The sequence below is a fragment of the Mandrillus leucophaeus genome, unplaced genomic scaffold (assembly GCF_000951045.1).
Source record: "Mandrillus leucophaeus isolate KB7577 unplaced genomic scaffold, Mleu.le_1.0 Scaffold715, whole genome shotgun sequence".
Classification (NCBI taxonomy): domain Eukaryota; kingdom Metazoa; phylum Chordata; class Mammalia; order Primates; family Cercopithecidae; genus Mandrillus; species Mandrillus leucophaeus.
This window is the reverse complement of record NW_012107753.1, coordinates 365915-384125: the sequence shown is the minus strand read 5'-3', so window position 1 is coordinate 384125 and position 18211 is coordinate 365915. Positions and strand designations below refer to the sequence as shown.

The 18211-nt window shown below is 35.3% G+C and overlaps 1 protein-coding gene across 1 annotated transcript in view; it reads right to left on the bottom strand.

The window, feature by feature from the left end:
• The window catches only part of ALDH1A1 (aldehyde dehydrogenase 1 family, member A1), a 167577-nt gene extending 150610 nt beyond the window's left edge, over window positions 1-16967 (bottom strand). Inside the window, exon 1 of the mRNA XM_011965134.1 lies at window positions 16758-16967. Within this exon, the coding sequence (XP_011820524.1) occupies window positions 16758-16866 (109 nt within the window). The 5' untranslated portion in view covers window positions 16867-16967. The remainder of the gene's footprint in view (window positions 1-16757) is intronic.
• Between the last annotated feature and the right edge of the window lie 1244 nt (window positions 16968-18211).

The following is an 18211-nucleotide window of genomic DNA, read 5'->3' as shown; positions in this document are numbered from 1 at the left end:
ACACACACACACACACACACACACACACACACACACTAGACCTCACAGGGTTTGTGAAGATTAAGTAAAACAATATATGTAAAATACAGTATCTGGCCAATGTAATAAGTACTCATATTAGTCAGGAAATCAGAAACCACACTAATTATAATAACAGAAAGAATGTAGTATGGGGAATAGCTAAAGAAGTAAAAAAGGAACATGAAGGGAACAGACAAATTAACTGCAGGAAGTAGATTTGCCAGTAGGGCTGAGGGAAACAGGAAGGCGTTGGGGTGGGTTATCAGAGCCCAGACGCTGGGAGGGGTTCCCACAGAGCGAGATCCAGACAGTTCAGGGAAAGATTCTGCTTGTCTTACTCTGTTGTCTTTTAAGATGTTGTTTTTGCTGCTGCTAGGAAAAGGATCTGAGTAGGGAAATGTTGAAGGAACAGTAAGCAAATAGGATGGAGTCTGCCTTCCTCCTTTCTGCCTTCCGTTCTCCTGCCAGTGCCTTCTACTAACAGAACCTAGAAAGATGTAATCTGGCAAGGGAGAAAAGTAGATCGCAGAGTCTCCGCTGAGCATAGAATGAAGAGTTTGGTACTGAGAAAAACCAGTCTAATAAACTGACATAGTTCACTCCTTTGACCATTTCTACATCTATATGCCTTTCTATTAATTTTTGAATTTCCATAAAGCAAAAGCTATGCTATGGTCTAGAAAGATGAAGCAACTATCCATCCTTTGCTCTCTCCTCTCTCTGAAAGAGAGAGCCATAAAGTCCCAACCACAGTAACAATTTCCAGAAAAAGTCATGGTATCAATTTCTCAGTGATGTTCATTACTCCTCAAATTCTATCACAGTCCCACCTGGAAATTGGTAATATAAAGTCTAAAGTGTAAAAGTGCCATGATCCAATGAGTTATATGTAAAATAAGGAGTGAAAAACTAAAGAAAATAAATATAAATTAGCTAATTTGTATTACTACAAATATACCTGTAAGTAACAAGAAAGGCAGAAAGTTTATATCACTGCTCTTGTCCTCATTTCTGAAACTAATCACGGGAGCATGGTTAACATCTCTAACTTTCTTCTTTTGATATCTATACCATGCCCGCCTTGTCCTCAGCTGACTAGATTTCTTTACTAGTGGGCTTATCTCAACTTTTGTTTCTGAAGGATCTGAATCCTCAAGAACAGGCTTTTGTGTAGTTGCTTAGTTTTCTAAGTGCAGTGGCACGATCTTAGCTCACTGCAGCCTCAACCTCCAGGGCTCAAGCAATCCTCCCACCTCAGCCTTCTGAGTAGCTGGGACTACAGGTGCATGCCCTATGCCCAGCTAATTTTTGCATTTTTTTGTTGTTGTTTTGTTTTTGGTAGAAGCAGGGTTTCTCCATGTTGCTAAGGCTGGTCTTGAACTCCTGAACTCAAGTGATCCACCCAACTTGGCCTCCCAAAGTTCTGGGATTACAGGCATGAGCCGCCGTGCCTGGCCTGGACATACAGTGTTAATAGGTGCTCAGAGAATCCAGTCAGTGTGCCCTCTGCCTCCCTCGCTGTTGGGAAGCTACACAGGTTCCCTTTGGTAAATATGAACATCAATTGCTCTTCTCCATACAACAACCTCCTTCAAGTGTTGACCCAATGGCATGAGCCCAAGGTGTCCAGGCTGCAGTTTTAACTTCCAGTTTAATGGAGTTTTTGGTGTCTGTGTGTACATTCCTTCCTTGGGATCTAACCATTTGTACACTAAGCTCAAGGTTTTCTTTCTCAGTTATAAGGAATTCCCTTGGATTGAGTGAGAGAAGACAATGAAGATGGAGTAGGTCTCAAAGGACGTGAAGGACAAATTGAGGCATTGAACCACTTTCTCATGTGCATCTCTAGCAAGCATGTCCACTTGATGATTAATTGCTTACCAAACTTACGGCTTGGTGGACCATATAACACCCAGTTTATGAGGGGCAGTTCAGATTGCACAGTTATTTTGATGTTCCTTGGTCAGGCTTTCAGGCTCTACAATTATCAAAAGCATTCCAGTAACTGTTTCTCAAAAAAAGAAGCGAGTATGTTGAAGACATAGATTTGCTCCCAAACCCTAGAGGTCTGCATTGTAATCCTCCTATGAGGGCTTGCAAAAGACTCCATGTGGTGCCCCTGTATACCACAGATACTTACGATCGTAGGAACTGTTGCTGATCTTCAAGGGGAAGTGTAGCTTGCACTACAGTCTGCACTTGCTGGAGAGCCTTCACTTGCTCTGGTCTCCACTCAAATTTGGCAGTGTTAGATGTGACTCAATAAATGGAAACGGTAGCTGGGAATCAGATCTCTGAAGAAAGGATACTTGCTTCATGCTAGTACTACCAATGGGGTATGAGAAGGCTTGCTCTGGGAGTGCTGAAGGAAGCCGGGGCACTGCCGGGACAAAGCCTACAGAAACAACAAGCAAATAGGAAGACCATGTTCCTTCTCTTATTTCTGTCTTTAAATTTCCCTTAGCTCCTTCATTGGTAGACTTTAAGAGGAAAGCAGCTAGAAGGGAGCAAGATTATTTGCAGAGTTGTGACCTCAGTGTCAGAAAACTAAGCCAAAAGGGTAAGATAGCAGATGACATGGAATAACTTAATAATCAGCACAGAATGAAACTGATCATCGACTTACTCTACTGCACAACATTTATAAAAGCATCTTACACTGGCTTATTTTTCATATTACAGAAGTTGTGTGTATTTATTGTGGAAAATTTATAAAAAAGAATAAAATAAAAATTATTCACGGCCGGGCGCGGTGGCTCAAGCCTGTAATCCCAGCACTTTGGGAGGCCGAGATGGGCGGATCACAAGGTCAGGAGATCGAGACCATCCTAGCTAACGTGAAACCCCGTCTCTACTAAAAAAGTACAAAAAAAAAAAACTAGCCGGGCGAGGTGGCGGGCGCCTGTAGTCCCAGCTACTCGGGAGGCTGAGGCAGGAGAATGGCATAAACCCGGGAGGCGGAGCTTGCAGTGAGCCGAGATCCCGCCACTGCACTCCAGCCTGGGCGACAGAGCGAGACTCCGTCTCAAAAAAAAAAAAAAAAAAAAAAAAATTATTCACGATCACACTTTTTCTAAATTTAGCTTCTACTGCCCTTGTTATACACACATTGACACATTTGGAATGTTTTAAATGTTTTCAATAACTTGCATTAATAAATAAATACTTTTGTTGAAAATTGTTTGCAGTTAGTGATATGCTAAATTATGAAGAAATGTCTACTCTACCCTTATTACACTGTGTTTGAATCTTAGAGATATTTACTCTCTATATAAATTCTTCCAAAAGTAGTATTTGCCACATAAAGAAAAGCAATTTCTTAGAGATATTTACTCTCTATATAAGAAAAGCAAAATCTTCGAGATGTTTACGCTCTATATAAATTATTTTAAAGGTAGTGTTGGCCACATTTAAAGAAAGCAATTTCTTGAATAGAAGTTTAGATGCAAACTTCCTCCTTCTCTATCCCTTCCTGTCTCTTTCCCTCCCTTCCTTCCTTCTTGTCTTTCTCCTCCCTCCCTTCCTTCTTTCCTTTATTCTTTCCTTCTTTTATCATGTTATGGTGTGAATATGAAGACATTATAGGATTATTGCACATTCCTTTCTGGAGCAGAAATTATAATGAAAAATGCATATGAGGAGAGAGTTTTTGACTGTGGGTAGTGACGAGAACAGCTGGGATGTAGACTGCAGGAAATGGCAAGGACATTCAACATAGATATAAATGGAATTGCTTAGCAGATAAACTTGGAGTTTCTTGTGCTAGGAGCATAAATTTGAATCAAATATATATATATATATTCTTTCTTATAAATATAAAATGCTAAATCTTAAAACCATCTGTGCTCTTTCTGAAAGTTTGAAACTTGAATTTAGGTAAGTCAAATTGAAAAAGTCTAGGGATGCTGTTGTGTTGCCAAGCAACATTACTAATCTAAGATCTCACAATCAAGTGCCGTGAAAAATTTGGCCACAATAAATGTGTTCCCAGAGCAAGTGAGTCAGCATCAGCTATTTCAGGAAGAATTTGTAGGGAGCCCAAAAAGTATCTCACGAGGATGAAATTATCTTCAGGATATTTTGCCTTTCTTTTGCAATGCAAACTCTTACACCTCAACTCAGTGGTCCCCAAATCAGACATAATGAAGGAGACAAAATGTATCCTAGTCCATCCTATGAAGGTCCACACATTGAAATGAGAGGATCACCTCCATATGCAGAGACTAGAAATCCATGCCCTTATTCAGAGGATGGAAGCCCGTGGCTAGAATCGACTAACTGGGAAGTGGGTGTCCCGTCTGGATCACCACATCAGACTGAAGAGCAAGAAGAGGATGAGAAAGTGTGCTTGTGCTCTTGTTCCTGGAAATGTTCCATTTAAATTCCAATATTTCTTTCCTTCCTTGTTCAAATATCAGTTCCACTTGCAGTTATTTTTTTCTTTTATCTTGTTTTCCCTGCCCCAAAAGAACTGTCCTAAAATGATAGAAATTTGTCATTCTCTTTAATGAGTCTGGCCAAAGTGGAACTTCTGAGAATGGTAAGAAAATGATTTGAAATTGCTAGTTGGGCCTCCTCCCCGCCTATGAAGACATATGTTTATTTAAAAGCCAAAGAACTTTAAGCCTTGATTTCCTAAGGAGTTAAGAAAGAGAATTGACGGAGACAGCCCAGAAGAAAGCCCTTCTCCTCTCTGACGAGAATAAGAAGCGTAGAATGGATAATGATATTAACTTCTGCCAACTGATTTATATCTTTAAAATTTTTTTTGGAATGCATGCACCTTTCATGGCTGTTCTTGAATGAAGATGTCAGCATCTGTTAATTGTTGGCCTAGAAAGTTGTGATTGGATTTAACCCAGTAGGGAAGGTCTGTTATCTACCAAAAGAATGTAATTAAACATGGAAAATACTTTTGGGTTTTAGTCTTTGAGAAGGTAGGACCCTTTACTTTTTATTCTTCGTCTCCCATTCAGACATATATAGTTATTTTCTATAAGGTTAAGTTATGGTGTTTGGACTAGCTATTATAAATTTGTGTGTACATTGCTTATATATGATAGGGCAATATTGTTAACCTGTTATTGTTAGTTATTATGTCAACTTATAGAAATGATATGATACTCCTGTATTCCTTTAGTGTGCCATTGTAGAACATTATTTGATGTAATTTTTTGAATTTTATAAAAGTGTTTCAGTACATCTACCATGAATTTATTATGTATGTTACTGGGATGCTGAAACTTATTTCATGCCAAAACAAATACTAAACTTGGAATTATATGGGTTATTGTTTTCAGGTTATTTAGGAGATGTTTGCTATTTCGAATTGCTAATCTTCTCAAATAAATAATTATTTATCTGATTTTTTGTAGCAGAATTTTGTAACACTGTGTAATGATTTAAACGTTATACCAGCTGATACTAGAAATTAAGGGAACATTAGAAACACTTAAGAGAAAAAAGTTATTCTGCATTTGCAACATTCAAAGATATAAAAGGTTAATTTCCTTCTAGTTTTTAACTATCTTTGACCCTTTTGATCATTACAAAATATCTTTCTTTTTCTCTAGTAACAATTTTTTATATTCTTCTATGTTATACTCTATGATTTTTATATATTTCTATGCAAAAACTATATATACAATATGTAAAATGCTATTGATCTGAAATACTACATGTATTCTATGTATATGTAAATACTGTGTGTCATACTACATATGCAATATATATATATAGATAAGAAAATAATCTTTTCATTTAATTTTAAAGAGTAGTACTACTTTCTTATGTGAATCCAATGCCATATTAATAGGTCTATTTGTGGTGATCCAGTAAGTCAGAAACGACGAAATATGTATTTTGGTGGCTGTAATGTATTTTTGCTCCATTATAAATGTGCTTGATTCAACAGTAGTGTGTAATTGTGGTTATTGTTTTAAACACTTGCTTCTGTTTCTTTGGAAAACATTTTATGTTGTTGTTTCTTAATATAGCTGTGGTCATGAATATGGGCAAAATTACAAGTTTTGCCTTGAGATTTGCACTTAATCATCTCTTATTTTCTTTTTCTGAAATATGAAATTAATATTCTATAGGAAATAAAAGAAATTTGTAGTGGTTTAAACAATAATACTTCTGAAGAGGAATCATAATGTTGTTTAGTAAAATAGCTATATCTGATTTGGGATGTTTATTTTGGCAAGTATGCTTTCAAAATATTAACGTTTCCAAATTTGTGGTCGTTTTTAGTAATCTCCTGCCTACGTTGTATCTGGAGAAGAATGGTTAAAGAACAATATTGAATAAGTGCAAAGCATTGCTGTCATTTTCAAAAATAATCTAAAATTTGACCTTACTTAAATGATCAATGTTATCTAAAGATAAATCATAGTCTCTGAGACTTGTAAATGTTTGTGAATGTACCTCCTAATGCACCTAGTATGATTCACTAACACCTCAAAGTTGTTTTTTTGTGGCTTATCTAAAAGTGTAAATCTGGGACTTAGATAGATAAGCCTGTGGAGAAATCACGCCTAGAATCATATATACCTATAATGAAATGTATATCATTGGAGTCTTTAATCAGTCACAAGCACTCAGTGAGTAGCACAGCATAATGATTTAAAACACTGACATTGGACTAGATTGGCTGGCTTCAAATTTTGCTTTTGTCATTTACAAGCTGTGTAACCTCAGGAAAGTTATTCAGTCTCTTTGTGCTTTAACTTATCATGTGTAAAATGGGAAAAATAATAGTACCTGCTCTTGTAAGAATTAAATGAGCTAATATATTGAAAGCACTAAGTCTAGCATATAGTAAGTGCCATGAAAATATAAGCTACTTTTCTGGTTAGTATTAACTTAGCACCCTTCTATGCTCTATGAGGACTTTAAAAATGCCGGCTTCCAAGAAAGCTTAAAATATAATACAGGAGATAAGAATTATATATAAGGTACAATAGTAACAAAAATGTATTAGTATAGTATTAATCTTCTACTTTTAAGATGACGTTATTTCTGACATTTCTCATCTTCAGTATGGTTATAGCCTTTACCCCTTCTAATACCAACAAATCCACCAGCTCGGTGACTTTGGAAAAGTTACTTAACCACTCTGTGACTCAGTTATTGTAAGGATTAATGAGTTAATAAGTGCAGGGCTTAGAGCAGTGCCTTGCAGACAGTAAATTCTCCATGAGTATTAGCTATCATTATCAAAATCATATTTTACATTTTACATAAGGCTATAGTCTTCACAGTTTCAGTTTAGTGGTAACAAATCCTTACTGAGTGCCTAAAATGAGTGAGGCACTACTAGGAAAAGTATGCTGAAAGACATTTAAGAAGTAGTTTCAATTAACAGTCATAATATTTATTAACTATCTTCTGTTACACAGTGTGTACTGTTGCAAGCTCTAATTATACCATGAAGAAAGAGTCAGAGCAAGAGTGAGTGAGAAAGAGAGAGAGAGAAGTTCTGATAAAAAGAAATTTATAGTAGAAAGGAACCAAAAATTTTTCTTTCTTTTTTTTTTTTTGGAGACGGAATCTCATTCTATTGCTCAGGCTAGAGTGCAGTGGCACGATCTTTGCTTACTGCAACCTCTGCCTCCCAGATTCAAGCAATTCTCCTGAGTAGCTGGAATTACGTGCCCACCACTATGCCCGGCTAAGTTGTTGTGTTTTCAGTAGAAATGGGGTTTCATTATGTTGGCCAGGTTGGTCTTGAACTCCTAACCTCATAATCTGCCTGCCTCGACCTCCCAAAGTGCTGGGATTATAGGCGTGAGCCATCTCGCCCAGCCAGAACCAATAAATTATTAAATGAATAACCAATGAGGTAACTTCAGATACTTATAATATGAGAAAACGTAAAAGGAATAAATGATTGAGAGTCATGGCATAGAATGTCCCAGCTAGGTTAGACAAGTCATTTTTGGAAATGTGACCTAAAGAAAAAAATTAAAAACTTCAAAACATAAAGAAAAGAAAGAAAATGAAAATCTTCCAAAATACCAGAACTGCCAAAAAGGAGCAAAAGAAATGTATCATATATATGTTTATAGTCAATATAATATAAAATGGTGGAACCCAGTTAAAATATGAAGTTATAACAATATATAAATGGACTTGTTTTTAACTTACTAAAGGCAGATATTTAGATTGATTCACAAAACAGAAACAAAACTCACATTGTAATGTGAAACATGGTTTTAAAAAAGTAATTCAGAAAGTTTAAAATGAAAGGATGGGCAATATATTTCCAGCAAAACATAGCAAAATGTCACATTGTTGATAACACTACTAGATTGATAACACTGTAAGGTATAATTCCACCTAAAAATAATTTAACAAGATTAAGAAGAAAACGTTAGGATGCTTAAGAAGTCTATAAGTTATAATAAAGATAAAATAGTTACCTCAATAATAACAAATATATCTGATTTTTAAGTATTTACGAAAACATTCACCCAAATTGGTCTTCTATTAGATCACATAAAAGACCTCATTACATTCCAAAGAATAGACAATGCAAATAACATTCCCTGAACACAGTTCAACTAATTAGAAAGGATCAATTAATTTCCACTTGGAAATAAGCATTTCTATTAAATGATCATTGAGTCAAAAGGGAAGTACAAACAAAATTTCAGCATAGAAACAATAGAAAAAATAATAATTAAGACATTATATGCCAGAATTTATAAGATGCAGCAAAAACAATGCTTACAGAAAAATTTCACCAACCTTAATGAAAAGAAAATACTAGTGGTACTTAAATAGTTTCAGAGCATAGGAAAGAAATACAAATGTCCAAATTTGTTTTATGAAACAAGAGTAATAATTTTTAAAATTAATAATTGAAAAAATAAATTATAGGATAACACATTAATATTGATGTCAACATCTTAAATAAAATATTAGCAAGTAGAATCTTACATCATTAATATATCCCAATCAGATTTGGTTTACTCTTGGAATGCAAAAGTGCTTCATTATTAGGATAATATTAATAAATATTAGAAAATAACTTATATAATCACCTCTAAAGGCATTTGACAAACTTAAACATCCATATAGACACCCTCAGTTATATATATACACACACACATATTTGTGTTATATACTTTACACCAAAAGTCAGCATAATACTGCTCATATTATTTTATCGCACCCAAATGATTAACTTATAATCCATCTAGCCTTTACCTGTAGCTTCTTGTTTACAATATGTTAATAGAGGTAGGAGGAAGAGAAATTCTAGTCAGACAGGAGTGTGTGACCAGTGAAACTAAAGCTTTAAGCCAAAAAAAAAAAAAAGTGGCCAAAAGTGAGAACTTCTATTCCTATTTGCTCACCCTCTCCTGACTGATTTTTTCTGAATAATGCCCTTTTACCAAGAGAATGTTGCCTTTTCCAAAACTACCTACTGCCCACCCCATCCCCATCCTGTGCCTATAAAGACTCCAGACTCAGTCAACAAAAGGGAAGATTGCAGGACTTCATGGAGAAAACTGGAATTTGGGGAATAGATGGCCAAACTTCGGGGAAGAGACAGCCGAACTATGGAAGAGATTACCTGACTTCAGGGGAAGATGACCTGCCCATCCTATCCCCTCTCCAGCTCCCCTCTCTGCTAAGAGCCATTTTCATTGCTTAATAAAAACTATTTGTTTGCCTATTGCCTCTGGATGCATTTTTATTATGATAGCTGTGTTGAACAGTTGCAACAGAGAGCATAAGGCTCACCACAATCTAATATATTTATCGTTTTTAGAGAAAGTTTGTTGACCCCTGTTATAGGCTGTGCTAGGAGTTTTGCCTTTGTGAAAAAGTAATAGAATGCCATCATCTGTGTGGGAAAGATGCCTCTTGTTATAATGTGGTGAACTCACTGAACAATCAGTAGATTGATTATAAAGCCATGAGGCAGTAGTTCAGCTGAGAGATGAAGATGTATTAGGTGGTATCTCACTGTCGTTTTGATCTGCATTTCACTAATGATTAGTGATCCTGAGCATTTTCATATGCTTATTGGCTACTTGTGAATCTTCTTTGAAGAAATGTCTTCAGTTCCTCTGCTCATTTTTTAATTGGGTTTTTTTTTTTTTTTTATGTTGAGGTGTAGGAGCACTTTGTGTATTTTTGATATTTACCCCTTGTCAGATATATGATTTGCAAATATTTTCTCTCATTCTGTAGGTTACATTTTCACTCTGTTGACAGTGTCCTTTGATGCACAGAAGTTATTAAGAATATTATAGTACAATTTATCAATTTTTTCTTTTGTATCCTGAAATTTTCATGTCATACACAAGAAATAATTGCCAAATCCAATCTCATAAAGTTTTCTGCTATACTTCCTTCTAAGAATTTTATGTTTTTATCTCTTCCATTTAGGCCCTTTGATCCATTTTGAATTTTGATATATGATATAATGTAAGGATCCAAGTTCATTCTTTTGCAGGTGAATATTCGATTTTTCCAACACCATTTGCTGAAAAGACTGTCTTTTCCTCATTGAATCATCCTGGCATGCTGGTCTAAAATCATTTGACTACATATTCAACTGTTTATTTCCGAACTTTCTATTTGATTCCATTGGCTTACATATCTGTCTTATGCTAAATAGAACCGTACTGTTTTGATTACTACAGCTTTGTAATAAGTTGTGAAAGCAGGAAGTGTGAGGTCTCCAACTTTTTTCTTTTCAATACTGCTTTGTTTATTTAGGTCCCTTCAATCTCAAATGAATTTCAGGATAGATTTTTCTATTTATGCAAATAATACCTTTGGGATTTTGACAGAGATTACACTAAACTTGTGGATTACTTTTGGTAATATTGACTTCTCAACAATATCAAATATTCCAATCCATGAACATGAGCTGTCTTTCCATTTATTTGTATCCTCTTTAATTTCTTTCAGCAACATTTTGTGGCCTTTGGCATGCAAGTCAAGTCTTTCACCTCACTGCTAGCTTTTGTCGTGTTTCTTTTTGTTCTTTTTTTTTTTTTTTGATGCTATTGTAAACAGAATTTTTAAAATTTCCTTTTCAGGTTGTTCTTTATTAATGCATAGAAACACAACTAATTTTTGCATGTTGATTTTGTATCCTGCCACTGAGCTGATTTCATTTATTAGTTCTAACAGTTTCTTTTTGGTGGAATCTTTAGGGTTTTCTACATGCAAAATCATATCAGTGAACAGAGATAATTTTACTTTTTCTTTTCCAATTGGTTGCCTTTGATTTCTTTTTCTTGCCTAATTGCTCTGGCTAGACCTTCCAGCACTATGTTAAACAGAAGTGGTAAAAGTGGGCATTCTTGTCTTCTTTCTGATCTTGGAGGAAAAATCTTCAGTCTTCTACCAGTAAGTATAACATTGGCTGTAGGTTTTTTATATATGAACTTTATTATGTTGAGGTAGTTTGCTTTTATTCCTAGTTTACTGCATAGTTTTTAATAAAATCATGTTGAATCTTGTCAAGTGCATTTTCTATAACAATTGAGATGATCAGTAAATTTTTGTCTGTCATTACATTCATGTGGTGGATTACATTGTTTGATTTTTGTATATTGAAATATTGTTCCATTGCAGGGATAAATACTAATTGGTCATGGTATATTTCTTAGTCCATTTGTGCTGCTATAAAGGAATATTTGTGGCTAGGTTAATTTATAAAGAAAATTTGGCTCAGGGTTTGGCAGGCTGTGTAAGAAGCACAGTGCCAGCATCTGTTTCTGATGAGGGGTTAAGGCTGCTTTCACGCATAGAAAAAGGTGAAGGGAAGCCCATGTACAGAGCTCACATGGCTAGAAAGACAAGAGAGAGAGGAGAAAGAGGTATCAGGCTCCTTTTAGCAACCAGCTCTTGTGGGAACTAGCAGAGCAAGAATTCACTCATTACCACAAAGATGGCATTAAGCCATTCATGAATAATCCACTCCCATGACCCAAAGACCTCCTAACTAGGATTCACTTCCAACATTGGGGATTAAATTTTAACCTGAGATTTGGAGGGGACAAACAAACCAAATTATTGCAGTGTACAATCCTTTACCTACACCATTGAATTCAGTTTGCTAATATTTTGTCGAGAATTTCTGCACCAATGTTCATCAGGGATATTGATCTGTAGTTTTCTTATAGTGTCTTTGTCTGGTTTTGTTATTAGGATAATGTTAGCCTCATACAATGAGTTTGGAAGTGTTCCCTCCTCTTCAGTTTCTGGAAGCGTTTGAAAAGAACTGGTGTTAATTCTTCTTTAAATGTACGGTAGAACGCACCAGTGAAGACATCTAGTGCTGGGTTTTTCTTTGTTGGGAGAATACTGATTATTGATTCAATCTCCTTACTAGTCATACTTCTGTTCAAATTTTCTTTTTCTTCATGATTCAGGCTTAATAGAGTGTATGTTTCTAGGAATTTATTTATTTAATCTAGATTATCTAATATTTTGGCATACAAACCATTCATATTCTTTGGTAATTCTTTTAACCTCCAATTTGTAGTCTTTGCTCAATTTATGAGTCCTTAATTGTCCAGTTTCATGTTGTGTATCATGGCTGGGCCAATGACTCTTTCTCTTCTTGGCCCCATGGGATTCACCCCAGCCAGTGAGTCACAACCACACTCCTAAGGGCCAGACCACCATCTGAGCTACTATGGCCACTGTCCTGAAGGTGTTTTAGAATAAGGTGTTGTGGTAGTGATGGAGAAAAGTGACTGGCTTGAGGTTTGTTTAAGAGGAAAAATAAAAGATTTCGTGATGAATTGGATATATGAAATGAAGGAGAAAAGAGGTCAGAGAAGACTTGTGATTTCTGGCTCATGCAACCAGAGAGAAAGCAATATCATCCACTGAGTTAGAGAATGCCTAAAGGAGGACAAGTGTATTGCTTATTGATTTTCACTCTGGGGAGGAGATTATCAGTTAAGTTTGGATGTACCCATTTTGAAGTTACTTTTAAATATCCAAAAGAAGATATATATTAGACACTTGGATATACAATTCTGGTATTTAAAGAAGAATTCTAATTTCATATACATCTTCTCCTATGGGTTATTGAAAAATTTCGAACCAAGCCTAAGAGATAAATAAATATGAAAGTCCAGGATCAGAATTATTCTGAAAATATTAGATATGAAGATCTCTTCTCATTGGGATTCTATCTCCCCCATCGTAAGGGAGAAACTAGAGAATGGCAGGAATCCTCTATAGGCAGGTATCAAATGGACACAGAAGAGCTGGAGGAGGAAAACATATTCCACTGATGATGGACTACTCCAAGAGAAAAAGAAACAGACAAGATGCAGGGCTATTCATGAGCAAGAACTTCAACACCAATTATCTCCCCCAATAGAGGAAGCTATCACCAGTGAATGCCAGATTCTCACTGAATTTACCAAACAGGCAAACTATTTCTCTATCCAAGGGAGAAATGGCAAGGTAGAGGAAGGAACCAGAAGCGTTTGTTCTCATACTGTTCTGTGTTAGGGAATGGAGGCTGAAATACCATTTCTTTTATGACAATGTGAGGCATTGTGATAGGGTGAAGTTGAGTGGCTAAAGGTTTCCCTTTAATAAAATAAACCAAAATCATGTAAAGAACAAAGAACAAGAATTTGAGTTCAAAATTATTTTGTTATATTCTAATTTTAGAAAGGAGAAACTATGGAGCTAAGTTTATATAAAAGAAAATAATTAACATAATTACATTTTTAATAAGCAAAGATGATGGTATATTAGTGTACATAAAAATTTATTATAAGAAGCCTACAGATGGCTGCCTAGAAGTAGCTTTCCAGGGCTTGGCCATTGTCATGAGCCAAGTGTTCATGGAAAGAGAAAACCTCCACAGCCTGAACTTAACCAACAATAACAAAGCCTAAATGTTTTATCTCTTGAAGATATTCACTGTGGTGAATAGCAGATTTAATGTAATTGGTCTACTAGGAAATATCTTACAAGACTTTTTTAAGTACAGCTGCAAAACAGTTCCACTCTTACTTAGCTATTATTCCATACAGAGCTACTATACAGCTAAATTTTGAGCTCTTACTACTATGCTGGTTAATCATTGATTGACTATATTTTCGGTGGGAAAATAATAGATATCTTGTTACAAAGTTAAACAGCCTTTTATATAAGTAATATCTTTTGTTAGTAATGCTAATGGGGAATTTTCTTTTATAATTTTAATTTTTGCCTTCTAGTTGTTCATAAACTCAAAAGGTATGCATATTTGTTGTTAAAACTCAAACATTATGAAGGTAGACATAGCATCAGAATACTGTGTGATATTCAGAACTTAGTACCAGCCGCTTCTCTCCATCTCCACCGACACCTTATTCTAAAACATCTCATGACAGTGGCTGTATAGTAGCTCAGACAGTGGGCTAGCTTCTGGGAGTGTTGGTGTGACCCACTGGCTGGAGTGAATCCCATGCGGCCAGTTTTTGCACCTTCTAGAGGGCATTTCACCTTCTCCTCTCTTTCTCCAGAGTATCATAATTCACAATTCCCACAGTATACCTTTACAGAACTTTATTCATGCATTTACACATTTATGTAACTTTTCTAACATATGGAAAATCATACTACATAGTACTAATATTTTCATTATTTCCCTTGGTACTATTTTTATTTAACTTGCTTTTTTGACTCCACCTAAGCCTCTAAATTGGCACATATAGAACTGCTTGGTTAACTGCAACAACTGCAAGGTAATATTTAGTACTGTGTGAACACAAGATGTTTTGCAGTATTCAGAACCCAAAACAACATTTTTATAATAATATTTAGCATAATATTGGCAGACCTTTGGAAATAACTATTTTAGCTGTATGTTGAAACTACAGACTGCTTTTTATAATTAATATCACAAGAGATACAGTGCAACTTAATAGAAAGACCATTGGACCAGAATGAGCCCTTGAACTAACTTAGTCATTTGACCTTCTGGGATTTACTGTCCTTATTTGCAAACTAGAAGATGTTGGTCCAGATTTTTTTCAATAGTCCTGCTAGCCCTAGAATGGTGTATATGTACAGTATTGGAATTCCTAGTTTTCATTAAGAACATTTCCTATTTGGAAAGTCTTAAATACCTGCCTTCACTCAACTATGGACAAACTGAGTAACAACAATATATGTTATCTGTTGTGCATGTCAGATATTTATTGGGAAATTATTTTTTCTGGTATCTTCTTCAATGATTACCTCCAGCAATAAATATTTCCCAAAAAGTACTGGCACCATTTTAGATATTGAGTTCAATTTAAAATAAAGAAATTAAGAACCTGAGTAGAAATTAAAGTATAAGTAGTTTGAGGGATAAAATCAAGTGAACTAAAATAAAAATTTATGTTTGAAGTGAAGAGAGAATGTCCCTTTATTTGTGGCAAATACATGCAGGTGGAAAAAAACACAAATAAAAAACGTATGGAAATAATATGTGGGAGAATAAAATGTTTGGGTAGCAATTGCTGGGGAATGAAACTATGGCGTCATTCTGCTTCCTGGAAAAGAACTGCTGCTCCCCCTTGTGGCAAGTGTGAAAAGCTGGCATGCTGTTAAAAAAAGTATTTCATTCTAACGCAAAATGATACAAGATACGTTTGAATTATAGTGACACGCTGCTTTGAAGGGGGAAATAAATGGCATATGTACGCAACTCAAGTAATGATTCTATCGCAGGTATAGGCTTAATGTCACCAAAAGAAAAGGACAGAGGATGTTACGTTGTGGCTAGAGAGACCACAAAGGCTGACTGGTCAACATATGTAATTGGTTAGTCAACACCTACTTAACAAATATGTGTTAAGTTAATGTCAACAATTTTGTAAGTTTTGGAAGAGTCAGTACTGAGAATAGTACGAGGTAATATTAAACAGTCATTTTTCAAAAGTGTGCCACTCAACTGGAAAGATAAACTATAAAACAGCCACAAGGAGACAGTTAATTATAAGGTAGTAGATTCTGTACCATACTGAATGGCTTAGAATAGAGAGATTATTGTGGTTACAGAGAGAGGCTTTTAATATATCAAGTAGAAAAGCATAATAAGCTGGAAAATAGTCAATATTGCTAGAGTTTTGTCTGTATAGACTAAAAGCAAGAAAGAGTACCTAGGGTCAGATTAAGCAACCTTGCACTAAGTGCTTTAGATTTTATCCCATTTATTTTATAGATGAATGATTGTATAGATGAATAGAGAAGTGGCATATGGTCAAATGTTTCAGGAAGTTTAATCTGGGAAAATGTATGCAATAAATTTCTCTTAAGTGCGTGTAAATTTAAATGTTTAAAAGAGGTATGATCAAAAAATAAAGTCGTACCACTCTAGTCCATCATTCCCTATTCCCTTACTCTGCTTTTTTCATATAATTTATTACTACCTGACATTATATTATTATACATGCATTTTTCTGTTTGCTTGTATCCCTAACTGGCTGTAAGTTTCATGAGGGTAGGGGCTCTGTTGCTTGTGTTTACTGGTGTAACCCTAACTTCTAAGATAGGATATTTGATTAATAAATGGACATTTGATAAATATTTGTTAATATTAGAAATAAATATATATTGAAAAACAAGAGACTTGAGGCAGGAAGAACAATCGTCTGTTTATCAAGATGATAAAACTTGCTCTTGGAGAGAGGAAGGAAATGAGGATAAAAAAGAGACATTCAATATTTTGAAGACTGAATAACCTAGACTTGATAACTCACTGAACATGGCTGATGAGGAAGAAAGAAGAATCTCAAATTGCTGAGGCTTCAAGATTATGTGCATGGGAAGATAGTGACAGTGGTGAAAAACATTGGGGCAGGCCAGCATGGTGGTTCACACCTGTAATCCTAGCACTTTGGGAGGCTGAGGCAGGAGGATCACTTGAGGTCAGGAGTTCAAAACCAGCCTGGCCGACATGGGGAAACCTTCTCTCCACTAAAAAAAAAAAAAAAAAAAAATTAGCCAGGCATGATGGTGGGCCCCTGTAATCCCAGCTACTCAGAAGGCAGAAGAATTGCTTGAACCCGGGAGGCAGAGGTTGCAGTGAGCTGAGATGGTGCCACTGCACTCCAGCCTGGGAGACAGAGTGAGACTCTGACTCAAAAAAAAAAAAAAAAAAAAAAAAGGGCATAATTATTCTGAACTTAAAAAGCTCTTACTAAGGATTAAATGAGATAATGTGTGTAATGCTGAGAATTGTAAAGTTTTTCGAAAAAGTGCACTGAAGGGCTTATTGGTGGTGGGGGTGGGGAAACAGGGCAAAAGGAGTACTAACGTACAAAATTTAAAATTCCAATAAAAATTTCAACAGTTAAACCTCCAGTGGCAGTTTCACCCTTTGCAGCCTTTTACCGTGGGCTCATGGTTTCTCCTCCAAATGTAACTCAAAGAGGGCCTTCATTTTTAATGGAACAGTTTCTTCAAAATAAAAAAAAAAGACTTCTTAATCAACACTTTTAAATTTTTAAACCACAAGAGTAACTGTTTTCGGAGAGTCTTCATGTGCACTCTTGGTTTCACCAAATAGCTAACTAGGTGGACAGCAGGCTTTTTGAGGATTTTCAGGATTTAAGCTTCCCCCCTACTTTACATCGTCATATACTGATGATGATTCTCTTTAACTGAGAAAAAGTTTACCCCTGCTTACTTCAAAACATTAATATATTAGTGGAAAACAAATTCAGTGAACCTGACTTCTTCTTCTTTAAAAAAAGTACAGTTCCCCTAGCAGATATAAGCAAATTTATGGAAATATGTTTTATGTTAACAGACTGTATTATTTCCTAAGTAGGAAGAATAAAAAGCACACATTTTATTAAGAGCACATGGTTAAACACGGGTATTTCGAAATTGGAATAGTATTATTAAGAAGTGGAATATGCTCTAATTAGAGTCTTAGAAAAAATAAAATAATAATGGACCATCTTTTCCTGAAATGAGTGACTCCTTCTTAGAACAGACGAATTAGACGTCTTCTTGAGTTTGTTTCCAGCCTTCTAAACCAATTCACTGTATTTTCAAGTGAAATCCAGACTTCTTAGTATAGTAACAGTAAGTACTCCCAGGGTCAAGTATTCTTTAAAATTGTCTTTATAAAAGAAGAGAAGCTTTTATATTCATTTAAGAAAATTTCAAATATTCTAATGCTGCCATTTTAAAATAAAGGATTAAA